The sequence below is a fragment of the Haliotis rubra genome, unplaced genomic scaffold (genome assembly GCF_003918875.1).
Source record: "Haliotis rubra isolate DU_JTF1 unplaced genomic scaffold, ASM391887v1 Scf423, whole genome shotgun sequence".
Taxonomy (NCBI): domain Eukaryota; kingdom Metazoa; phylum Mollusca; class Gastropoda; order Lepetellida; family Haliotidae; genus Haliotis; species Haliotis rubra.
Window position 1 is genome coordinate 161,394 of NW_025767106.1, and position 13,285 is coordinate 174,678.

At 40.9% G+C, this 13,285-nt stretch overlaps 1 protein-coding gene across 1 annotated transcript; it reads left to right on the forward strand.

Annotated features, from left to right (window-relative positions):
• The first annotated feature begins 7,917 nt into the window (after nucleotides 1–7,917).
• Nucleotides 7,918–12,993, forward strand: LOC124288751 (cysteine and tyrosine-rich protein 1-like). The gene is made up of 4 exons (XM_046725281.1): nucleotides 7,918–8,027; nucleotides 9,416–9,530; nucleotides 10,849–11,036; nucleotides 11,745–12,993. Exons 1-4 carry the CDS (start codon nucleotides 7,979–7,981, stop codon nucleotides 12,008–12,010), a joined length of 618 nt encoding a protein of 205 aa, XP_046581237.1. The 5' UTR covers nucleotides 7,918–7,978; the 3' UTR covers nucleotides 12,011–12,993.
• The last annotated feature ends 292 nt before the right edge of the window (nucleotides 12,994–13,285 follow it).

A 13,285-nucleotide genomic window follows, 5' to 3' on the forward strand; every position in this document is an offset into this window, starting at 1 on the left:
TTTATAATAGTTATCACGTTTAGTTCCTCGTTTTAGGCCAAAAGGTAAGTTCGAAATTTTAGTTGATTAGGATTTAAGTTAATTAGCATAGCTCTGCCCAATCGTTTTATTTTCCACTGCGCAACATTTGGTAGCAGAGCGTGGTTTCTCTGGTTAGAATATTCAGTTATAGTTGTGTTAGCATTTAGTTCAGTTAGATAGTTTAAGACATAGAATAGTTACTGTGAAATAACTATTCACTATGTCAGAGTCCAAGGCAACTGCTGGGGCTATGTTAGAGGTCGCTCCTGGCGAGATAGAACTGAGAATAGCTAAACTTAAACATCAGAAGACTGTATCAAAGTCGGCTTTAACTAAAGCAAAGAACAAATTGTTGAATTTAGTTGAAATTGAGACTCCAGATCGTAAAACAATCAGGAATGCCATAGACCAGGTTAGTTCCTTGCAGAGCAAGGCTACAGGTATCCTAGTGGAGTTATTAGAGGCTTACAGCTTGATTGGTGACTCTGACAAAGTTCAGAAAACCAGTAAGGAAATTGAAATTGTTGAAGATGAGATTCAACTGGCCCTTGATAATGCTGAAGGGTTTCTTAGAACCAATGCACCTGCTAGTTCAAAGGCATCGAGCATTAAGTCTGGAATATCAAGGTTATTTCATTCTGACGCAAGTCATTCGCATGAGAACTGTAAAGGTTCACAACATAGTTCAGGCGTTAGTCAAGGTGCCAAACCTAATTCACCCAACATAGGCTGTGTTTCACAAAAGTCAAATGTGGTTAGAAAGCTTCCACTTAACACCGAAGGTATTATTCCTCTTCAGGTAAGTCATCTAGGCAGCACAATTTAGGTGAAGACATGTGGAAACAATTGAAGCGAGTATCCATCCCAGTATTTCATGGTGACACTAGAGAATACGAAGGCTGGAAAGCTGCTTTCATGGCATGTGTTGATAAAGCTCCAGCCACTAATGAGTATAAGCTTCTGCAGCAAGCTAAAACAGTATCTTTCTGGTGAAGCAGCACAACTTGTAGCTAAGTTAGGTCACAGTGCTTCAGTCTATGATGTGGCCTTAGAAAGGTTGGATAGAAAGTATGGCGGCAAACGACGCCAGATAGCATTGAAACTGGAAGAAATATATAATTTCAGGCCAATACGACCAGGGAGTGCTAAAGATTTGGACAATTTCGCTGACATGCTTGATGTAGCTGTGGTCAGTTTGAGGGAATCTGACACGATAGAGGAATTGGGGAGTGGGTGTTTGTATTCACTACTGGTTAAAAAGATGAATGAGGATATGATAACGCAGTTTCACAGATGGATGTTTGAGCACCAAAGACAAGAGTCAGTTGAGACACTTAGGGAATGGATACTACAAGAGGCAGAGTTCCAGACAATAGCTTCAGAGGTAAAACATGGAATAGTTAACAAAACAAAAACAGATAGGAGAGATAGCAACAAGAAAGGAACATTCGCAAGCACACATAACCGAGCTAAGGCACGGCAATGTCATGTTTGTCATGGAACAGATCATGACACGTGGGGCTGTGCACAGTTCAAATCTCTTGGTCTACCAGAAAGGTGGGATAAGGCAAAACAGTTAGGTTTATGCTTTCGCTGCCTTGACATCGGTCATCTGGGTAAATCGTGCAGTAGAATTGTGAAATGTGGGCTTGATGGATGTAAGGCTAATCATAACAGGTTACTTCATGACAACAGCAAAGTGGCCAGGAACGATAGGGCTGACAGTGGTATTGCGGAGGTTAATGATACAACCACAAAGTCTCATGAAAGTAGATCAGAGACAACCACCTTGTCAACTTCTAAACAGGAAGCACATTATCTTGCTCTTAGGACAATTCCTGTCATTCTTAAGAATGGTAATCACAGAATGACTGTGAACGCATTGCTCGATGATGCTAGTACGCATACTTACATCAACGAGGATGTAGCATATGAACTTGGTGTGCAAGGTAATACACAACAAGTGTCGGTCAATGTCCTGAATAATAAACAGGAGACATTTGACAGTATGCTAATTGATGTTGGCCTAGAGAGTATGGATGGTTCAGTAGACATGACAATTACAGCTTTGACAACTACCAAAGTAACGGGTAGAATGAAAGTTATTGATTGGCGTAAACATGCAAAGCAATGGCCACATTTGAGGAATATTCAATTCCCAGAGGTAAGTTCTCGGCCCATAGTTGACATCCTAATAGGTATGGACTATTTAGAGCTATCTAACTGAACTAAACTATCTAACTGAACTAAATGCTAACACAACTATAACTGAATATTCTAACCAGAGAAACCACGCTCTGCTACCAAATGTTGACATCCTAATAGGTATGGACTATTTAGAGCTGCATTCTTCTCTCAAAGAAATCTGTGGGCTTCCAAGAGAGCCAGTAGCTAGGTTGACACCTTTAGGCTGGACTTGTGTGGGTCAGATACCAGGTTTAGACAGGCATGCAACACATGTTGCAGATTCATTCTTCATCCAGAATACGGAGGTAGATGCAGATACAAATCTTGACTCTTTGATTCATTCGTTTTGGGAATCTGAAAGCATTTCGGGTTCAACAACAGTTAGAAGTCTTGATGAGGATGTTGCAGTTAAGGCTGTAAAACAATCTCTTGTGTACAAAGAAGACAGATATCAGGTTGGCATTCCATGGAAGGAGGGTCGTGATAGTCTGCAAAACAATTATGACATGGCACACAGTCGCCTTGTCAATATAGAAAAGAAATTGTCAAAAGATCAAACCATATCAGAAGCCTACAATGACATCATAGAACAGTACATACAAAAGGGTTACATCAGAAAAGTACCTGAAACTGAAATAGGTCAAAGTAAATGGTTCTTGCCCCATTTTCCGGTAATTAAACCTGACAGAACTACAACAAAGGTAAGAATAGTATTTGATGCTTCGGCAAGGAATAAAGGCATATCCTTGAATGATGTTATTCATCAAGGCCCTAAACTACAGAATGATCTGTTTGAGATCTTGCTGCGGTTTCGGAAACACCCTGTTGCAATCATTTGTGATGTTGCTGAAATGTACCTCCAAATTGAACTTGCTCAGGATGACCGTACATATCTAAGGTTTCTTTGGAGATCGATGGATCAAAACAAAAAGCCAGATGTGTTCGAGTTTTCAAAGGTTGTATTTGGACTAAATTGTTCTCCATTTTTAGCTCAGTATATCACTCAGGAACATGCGAAATCACTTGAGAAAGAACTTCCATTAGCTGCAGCTACAATAGAAAAGTCAACCTACATGGATGACAACATTGATTCTGTAGAGACAGACAGCAAAGCTATAGAGCTCTACAAACAGCTGCAACAGCTGTGGAGTAGTGCAGGAATGCATGCTCGTAAGTGGGTCTCTAATTCCATACCAGTTCTCCAACAAATACCAGAAGTAGACAGACTAAAGGAGATAAACATTCAAATGAGTGAATTGCCATCTGTAAAAGCATTGGGCTTACTATGGAGTGCTGACTCAGATGAGTTTAGGTTCTCATTCATGTCGTCTAGGCAGGATATCAAGATGACTAAGAGGAACTTCTTTGAAAGAAACTGCTAGGTTGTTTGATCCTTTAGGGTTCCTAGGTCCATTCACCATAAGAGCTAGAGTTATCCTGCAAGAGATGTGGCTATCGGGTGTAAACTGGGATGACACTGTTAGTCCAGATCTGGAACAAAAGCATGGACTTGGTACCCACGAGGTTGAAAGTTTGTGCTCGCTTAGAGTTCCAAGGGGACTCAAGATCAACTTAGATACTTCGAGAATGAAGTTGCACACATTTGTAGATGCTTCAGAAGTAGCGTTTGGAGCTGTAGTTTTCTCAGTTACAACTCAAGGGGATTGTCAAAGGACTAGTCATCTGGTAGCTTCAAAGTGTCGTGTAGCCCCTCTCAAAGCAGTTAGTATGCCACGGTTGGAGCTTCTCGCTGCTGTTCTTGGGGTTAGACTGATTCTTGCAGTAGCAAAAGCATTAGAGTTGCCTCTACAATGTGTAACATTGTGGTCTGACAGTCAGAACGTCCTTTGGTGGATTAGAAGACAAAGTAGATGTTTTAAACCATTTGTAGCAAACAGGATTGCATACATACAGGAACATACAAACATCAGTCAATGGAAATACGTCCCTTCCAAACAAAATGTTGCAGACATTCTTAGTAGAGGTGCAGATGTTGAAACCCTTTCCACTGACAAATGGCTGCATGGTCCTACATTTCTGACTCGTGATGAAGATGAGTGGCCAAAAACAGACAGTTGCCTATGACAACTGTGAGAATCCAGAACTAAAAGGCCTTCTCAAGTAAACGTAGTCATGTTTACTAAATCTGACTCAAACACTGATAGGTTAGAACCAAATAGATATTCTAGCTGGAAGAGACTCTGCAGAGTGTATGCTTGGGTCTATAGGTTTCTTAACAATGCTAGAGCTCCATGTTCACTTAGAAAGAAGGGTGAACTGGATGCGGAGGACATTGAGGACGCAGAAACAGCAATACTTGTAAGAAATCAAAGGGAAGAATTTCCTGATGATTACTCTTCACTGATGAGAAAATCAGAGTTGTCAGCAAACAGTAAGTTGGTCGGCCTACAGCCTTTTGTTGATGACAATGGGCTAATGAGAGCAGGAGGCAGACTGAGGTTTGCGGATGTATTGTCTTTCGATGCCAGACATCCTATTATACTCCAAAGACATTCCTGGGTTACCAAACTGGTTGTCAAATATTATCATGAGCAGGTGAGTCACATGGGTACAAATAGTACGTTGTCGGCCTTGTCCACTAGATTCTGGATTATTTCAGCTAGAGAGGAAATACGTCAGTGGGAAAGACAGTGTTCATGGTGTAAAAGGCAAAAAGCCAAACCAGCACATCAGATAATGGCAGATCTCCCTAAGGTTAGGGTACGATGTTCAATGAAAGCATTTGTGACAACAGGTGTGGATTATGCAGGTCCGTTTTACACGGTACAAGGTCGAGGTAAGAGTCGACAAAAACGTTATCTCTGCCTTTTCACATGTCTGTCAACACGAGCAGTACATTTAGAAATGGCTTTTGGGTTAGACACGGATTCGTTTCTGAATGCCTTGTTTCGTATGGCGCACAGACGTGGTATGCCAAAGGATATAATCTCGGACAACGGGACTAACTTCGTTGGGGCTGCAAGAGAGCTGAAACAGCTCGTTGCTGGCCTAGATTCAGGCGTAGTTAAATCAACTTTGGCAAACAAAAGTGTCAACTGGATTTTCAATCCCCCAAATGCTCCATACTTTGGAGGAGTCTTTGAGTCGTTGGTGAAGTCGGCCAAAAGAGCTATGTATGCTATTTTGAGTTCAGGGGATGTTAGTGATGAGGAACTCATGACAGCTTTCATAGGAGTGGAAGCTCTTATGAATTCTAGACCTCTGACGTATCAAAGCGCACATCCACAGGATGATGTTCCACTCACGCCCAATCATTTCCTACATGGTCAGGTAGGTGGGGAATTTGCGCCAGAGTTGGACTCTACCTCCTTCAGCCCTAAGAAGCGATGGAGAAGAGTTCAAGAACTCATTAGACACGTGTGGAAACGATGGATGAGGGAGTGGCTCCCATCTCTCAACATCAGGAAGAAATGGTTAACACCATGTCGAGACCTGCAGGTGGATGACGTTGTGATTGTAGTGTCTTCGGATACTCCTCGTGGAGTTTGGCCTTTAGGCAGAGTATTGAAGACCTATCCTGGAAAGGATGGTCACGTGCGCGTTCTTGATGTTCAGGTTGGCTCTACAGTCTTGAAAAGGCCTATCACAAAAGTCTGCCCTCTTGAGTGGAGTTAATGGTGAAATGGTGAAATGATGCCTGTAACAGCAAAAGATGTACATACTCATAGATAGTTTTGCTTGGTTCTCCCATTTAGTCAGTTTTAATGATAGACAGGGATCTATCATGGAGGGGGGCATGTTCTGAAGGCATTTTGGTTTCATCACTGAAACTGCTCTCTCAAACGCACTCAGTGCATACTAGGCGTATCACCCGAACACACCCGGTGAAATGCACGGGAAAAACGAGTACCATTGCATATATAAGACGGTGATCAGCGATACACGGGGCATTCGCTCCTTTCTGCCATTAGGTGCTGATCGTTACATGTCGTGTGTTGGCATTTATTTAGAATTACGAATGACTCAGATGTTAGATATGTAGATTCAAAATTAGCGGTATTTAGCAGTATTTAGCAGTTCGTTTCATCTCAAAGTTCAGTTAGACTCATTTAAGAGAATCACGTTTAGTTCTTTGTAAATTTCATAGTTTTCTCATTTATAATAGTTATCACGTTTAGTTCCTCGTTTTAGGCCAAAAGGTAAGTTCGAAATTTTAGTTGATTAGGATTTAAGTTAATTAGCATAGCTCTGCCCAATCGTTTTATTTTCCACTGCGCAACAAAGCCCACACAAGCTTTTAAGTCTAGAAAATGTGGCAAGTCAACAGCTCTGAAAATGAAGAAAGTCTCAGGGCTCCTTTTCATTATATTTTATTTTCTTCTACTATGAACCCTTTTTCTGTAAAATTTGTTCATTTCAGAGACTAGCTGTTAGTCTATGTCCGACTCAACAGGCTTGCGAATAATTACGGTGAACACGTCACCGTAGATCGAGCCAGAAATTGGGCTGTGGATCTTATCGGTAAATTATTGTGTGCTGCAACTGTGAAGCAATTGCAACATCCAGCTTTTGATACAGTGGACTACCTTTGGACGCCTAGGATGCAAATGCTAGGCATAGTTCAAAAGGAATATTGGAGTGACACGGGGCCTTTGCGTTTACCGGACAAGTTTTGGACTGTGGCGTTGGTCTTCAGTTATTTGTGAGTATGTGTTTTAACAATTTCAATTTGCATAATTTTGCATAATTTAGTGGTCTGGAACACCCTTCTTTCACAGTGGTTGTACCACGTGTTTCATAGCGTTTGCATTGTCTGGTGGGTTTGGAAGAGCGGCTAATCTAAGCATAGTGGAGTCTTGGGTACCAAGTTTGCTATTTCCAACTGGTTGGCTTTTAAACCAGGATATTTTAAACCAGGATGTTCGGTCTGTAAATAATCGAGACTGGACCAGGCAATCCATTAATCAACAGCATGAGCATCGATCACCGGTTGGGATACGGTGACATGTGTCAGCCAAGTCAGCGAGCCTGACCACCCGCTCCCGTCAGTTGCCTCTTAGGACAAGAATGGCATACTGAAGAACAGTTCTAACCCGGATCTTCACGGACTACAGTTGGTAGCCTCAATCTAGACATAAACTACTGTTACCCATAGTGGCAAAGAAACAGGGAACCATTATTTCACGATTTTCTCACACAGTTTCCTGATTTGCAAGACTGTACCTTTTTTTTAATTTGCCCGTTTCTCGCGAAGAGGCTCTGTAGCAAAAACACCATCCATTGTGTATGAAGTCACGAAAGGTGTGATGTGACGTCATTCCAACAATAGGCTGAGCATGTTTAGAGTGAGTGAGTATGGTTTTACACCGCTTTAAGCAATATTTTGGCAATATCACGATTGGGGACACCAGAAATGGGCTTCACACATTTTACCCATGTGGGGAATCGAACCCGGGTCTTCGGCGTGACGAGCAAACGCTTTAACCACTAGGCAACCCCACCCCCCATCCCCCACACATGTTTAGAACTACAAAAGAAGGACTATTGTAATAGAGATAATTGCTTCAAACAAAGTCCTAAACCTTTTTAATGAAAGTACAGGCATTATCATTGAAATCATAAATACTAATCTAAGGACTCAGATTACCTCCACATGCACTATGAACTATATACCGATCCCAGTTTGCACACCATCACATTCAATCAATATTGCTGTTAATCCTGTATTGATTTTACCAATGGCAACGGGCGGTTCACACAAACATAGAACAAGTCCATGGATGAAGACAAGGCCTATTTTTACTGAGTCATGGAATACATCTTATACCCGCTACTGCTCCTTATTTTCAATGTTTCAGGTAAGGACTCACTACAGCCTAAATCGTGGTCAATCTATCCTTTCAAAATGCTTCATACTATTCTGAAAGTCGCCATGAAATGCTTAACTCTCATCACACTTCGTGTATGGAAATGGTGGATGGTCGATCAATATCACCCTGTCACCACACTGTAGCCAGTGATACCTGATACTAGCATTGGTGATGATGAATATCAGGAATATTACAGTGTGTAATGTTAATGACGGCTATATGTTCATATTATCCACATGTTCTTTTCAGATAAGTTTATCTGTCGGTTATAGTTTCATTTTATCAACATGATTATAACAAAATGTTTTAAATGTGAAAAGTTCATGAATACTACTGTCTATTGTACGGTTTACGGTATGAAGTAACTGACCATACAGACACATCTGATCAATTATAAGAAAAATGGGACAAACGCGTGTATATCGACGTCATCATTCCTCTTCTTCAGGTAAATGTTATTGAAAATCATTCTGTGAATTACTTCGTATTTTGATATCCTAATTTTCAAAAACAACTTACATTACACTCAATACATATTGCCGTATGTGGTCCTGCGTCTCGAGGCCAATGACTAAAATGGTTGTACTCAAAGCATATTTGACGGTAGACCACACCCAGTATTCAGGTCCTGTAGTTTTGAATGTGATAGTTCTTGAGACGCCATGAGCTCATGGAAAATACTGTTCATTTGTTTCACAGAGATTCGGCTGAATACTTCATTTAAGGGAAGTGCCAGGGTTATGTATGTATCAAATATCTGCTTTGTTCAATGTGGATATGTTGCACAAACTCAGGAATGGCATTAGTCGCTGGCCACATACGACTGAAATATTCATAGTGTTGCGCCTACATTACTGATGTGTCATTGTGATATTCCATTTTGCAGCTGATATATATTTTATACATTTTAACATTTGGAGTCAAATGACGATAATTTGGTCATTCTGACATATTGTAATAAAAGTATTTTGGGCTAAAAAACCCCACCTGAATACGACTGAAGGTAATATCGATTAATTCCCAACTTATAAGTAAATTGGAATGGTAAACGTGCAGCAGGGACTGATAAATTGTTAAAGAAATTGTCTCAACGCTACTGCGAACATTATTTCAGCTTTACCCAGTGTGTGATCTAAATTTGCTAAGGAAGCGTGAAAATACCATCAGGTCGTAGCTATTTACCTATTATATTACGGTGACAAAACGATTCTTGGTTGATATTATATATACATACATTTAGGAAGATTTGGTTTCAAGTCCTTGATCAACAAATCCCAGAAAGACTGAATTTTGTCGGCCATTTGCCTTCGTTTAAATGATCTGTACGGTTAAAGTAGATACAACACAGATGTATGTGTATGTGCCACTGCTTCCAGATGTGCTGGGTGTTCTGTGTAGCAGAAAGACCTACTCCTACTACTCCAGCACCACCTACTTCACCTGTACTTATGGCTGCTGCGGTTCCTCCAGTACCAGATACTGCTGCTCCAGGTAACACCGGGTAGACACAGGGTAAACTCAGGTAGTGTCAAGATAGACACAGGGTAAACACAGGGTAAGTTCAGGTAGTGTCAGGATAGACACGGGTAATCTCAGGGTAAGGTCAGGATAGACACTGGTATTCTCAGGGTAAGGTCAGGATAGACACGGGTAATCTCAGGGTAAGATCAGGATAGACACGGGTAATCTCAGGGTAAACACATGGTAAACACAGGGTAAGTTCAGGTTGTGTCAGGATAGACACGGGTAATCTCAGGGTAAGGCCAGGATAGACACGGGTAACCACAGGGTAAGGTCAGGATAGACACGGGTAATCTCAGGGTAGGGTCAGGAGAGACACAAGGTAAACTCAGGATAGACACGGGTAATGTCAGGGTAAGGTCAGGATAGACACAAGGTAAACTCAGGATAGACATAGGTGTCTATCTCATGGTAGGATCAGGATAGACACAAGATAAACTCAGGATAGACACGGGTATTCTCAGGGTAGGGTCAGGATAGACACAAGGTAAACTCAGGATAGACACGGGTAATCTCAGGATAGGGTCAGGATAGACACAAAATAAACTCAAGATAGACACAAGGTAAACTCAGGGTAGACACAGGGTAATCTCAGTGTAGACACAGGGTAATCTCAGGGTAGCGTCAGGATAGACACAAGGTTAACTCTGGAAAATCACAGGTAAACTCAAATTAGGGTGGACACACTGGAGTCATACTACTCCCGATATATTCGGTTATTGAAAGCACATGTTTGCCCTCAGATTAAACATACCTGCAGGCTTGACGAAACTATAAACACGAAGCTGTTCACTGTGGCTCTCGTTTGCAATATTGATTTATCCACAAAGAACTTGTTTTTATCAGGAATATCACGCTTAAGAATGACATTAAATGAAATAAATATTAATAATACACAGCGAACAAAAAGTACCATTTACATCAGTGGATACGGTATGAATAAGGTACATAGTCCATCTCCAATACAGATTAAATTAAACATTTTTCTGGGCTCCATTTGGATTTTATTTTTAATTTTGTACATAAATATCATTAAATGGAATAACATATTTCAGGGAATAAATGAATAAATGTGACGTTATACAGTCCCATGCTCTATCTGCATCACGTATACATCATAATACAACACACTCAGTTACAGATCGATACACACTGAATGGACCAACTGCCACACAAATCGAATACTGCACTACTATGTTTATGTTTATTGACATACATCATATATTCCGTACATGTACATTTCATTTCAACAAGGGGATGTAAGTAAGCTATGTTTGTTTTGCTGCAGATCTGCTGTCAGCGTTCGGTTAACCGGGGGCAGCACAGCTGGTATTGTTGTCGGTGTCCTCTTCATCATCTTCTGCATCGTCATCGTCGCTTACCTCTGTAAGAGGAAGCGGTACCACGGGAGCATGATGAGGCCAGGTGCTGTCGGACCGCAAACAGTTCAAACTGTGCACGTCTCACATACTTCAGGTAGATACCAAGGGGAAATAAAACTCAGTCACATACCCATTAGGACCAGGATAGCGATATCATGACAATTTACAAAAACTTCACATGATGCTCCCATGTACAAAGGAGAAGACACATCTCCGCCATGACTCCTTAAGACACAACTGGAGGCTGCCCAAAAGATGCGGGTTAGAATTTGTCCTCAGCAACCCATGCTTGTCGTAAGAGGCAACTAACGGGATCGGGTGGTCAGGCGCACTGACTTGGTTGAAGCATGTCATCGTATCCCAGTAGGGGAGATTGATGCTCATGATATCAATCACCAGACTGTCTCATCTGGACTCGATTATTTACTGACTGCCATCATTTAGCTGCAATACTGCTTAGTGTGGCGTTAAACAACAAACAGACACGTGCAGGCACAAGTTCAATATGCCCATAAGGTGTCATGAGATGGTGTGTCGGGGTTATATATCTTCAGGATCTTACTATGGTTCTAGATTTGTCAGTACCATATCCGCGGTGTAGACTTTACCAAAGTGGTAGACGTGTACATACCCTTCAACACACCTTGTCTGCCACATATCAAACAAAGGTGTAATTTTAAATTTCTTTAATAGCGCCGTTACACCATATTCACTAGAATGTACATTCTTTGTCTTGAGTTCATGATGCCAGTAGAAATGCCTATACAAGCATATTCACCGCAGACCTAATTCCTCATTTCAGGTGCAATGATGGGCCCACCCCGTCAGAGTTACCCGCCTATGTATCAACCCCCTGCATATGGTCAAGCAGTGATGTACCCTCAGCCTGCACCAGCGATGCGCCACCCGCAACCGCCGCAACCAATGCATTCTGCACCCTTGGACCCAGGCTACGTGCCCCCAGCTCCATTGTACAGCGCCCCACCCCCAATGTACAATGCACCTCCTCCAGCCTACAGTCAGGTACAAAGTTACCCCCCGGGACAGTACCCTCCAACAAAACAATAGGACACAACAATAGGACATCTCTCAAAATCAAAATTATAACTTGTCATGATTTTAAGAGCCCTGGGCATTATAGGTCAGCCATTGGGACGGTACCGGTTAAATAATCGCAATTACAAACGAATATTTATATTTATGATGGGCATGAAATTCTACATGGACATAACAGTTTAGGATGTCTGCTGGTGAGGCTTTGTGTTTAAAGTGCATCTAGGTCTGTGCATTTAACAGGATGCTACGTAACTACGATGATGCGTTAAATCATTGTAGATTTGTAGCAGTGCAGACCACATTTATGACAGAGCTCGTATTATTCACAACAGATAGATGTGACGGTAGTGGAACTGCAACATTCTTTAGCCAACATGCATGACGGTCTTTCATAATCACCTTTGTTACTGAAATGCCACTGTGCATCAACAATGGTGAAAACATGGCTAAGTGAATGCACACTACGTTAAGGAAATTATAAAGATTGTGGTCAACAGAAGTTGTATCTGAATATTGTTCACATACTTTGAAATATCAAGTGCTATAATTTATACGCCCATTATTATTATTAAGATATTATGCCTAAACATGCTGCCATGATAAAGTTTTAATTAGCAACGGAGTGCAGAGCGATCCCTTACTACTTTCCAATTTAAAACTACCTCCCTTAAAATGTAAATGTATCTAAATGCAGACCCACAGCTGTAAATATGCTTGTAATCATCCACGCATTCTTGTATTTGTCGCGGTGTGTTTCGAGTTGCGTAATGCCTTTGGATGTCCTTTTTTAGCATACATCCCCGACTTTGTCCATGATAAAATGGCCCTTTAAGGATTGAGTCAATCTCAAAATTCGTGCATATTTCATGTAGGCAAAAATTGGAAATTTCGTTTTCTTCTTTTACCTTGAAATGTTGTTGATTATGTTCATAGTATTCTGAATATCCAAAACATAATTTATGCAAACTTAACGACGTTTTATTTTTCATATTTTATCCTTTTATTAGAAATTTCACGAAATTGCGTCACTACCGTTACGAAATTTGTAACATCATTTTGAAAAAATAATCCAAAGATGATCTTCATTAAATGTAGATATGTAGTTTTACAACAAAACATTGCTAATGAGTTTTGAAAATTTATATTCATTGCTTAGAGGGGCCAACAATTCCTTTCTTTTCTGATTTGCAAATATAACGTAATATGAAGCAAAAAATCCAAAATGAGAATATGAATTGTATTATGCTTACTTGAAGCTCTACTACCAAACATACATGCACTACAAAA

What these genes read in the sequence shown, in the direction of transcription:
- LOC124288751 (XM_046725281.1), top strand. Translation starts at nt 7,979, where the DNA reads ATGGAATACATCTTATACCCGCTACTGCTCCTTATTTTCAATGTTTCA. An exon ending in CCTTATTTTCAATGTTTCAG is followed by an intron (nt 8,028 to 9,415) that starts GTAAGGACTCAC and finishes CACTGCTTCCAG; the next exon opens with ATGTGCTGGGTGTTCTGTGT. An exon ending in GCACGTCTCACATACTTCAG is followed by an intron (nt 11,037 to 11,744) that starts GTAGATACCAAG and finishes TCCTCATTTCAG; the next exon opens with GTGCAATGATGGGCCCACCC.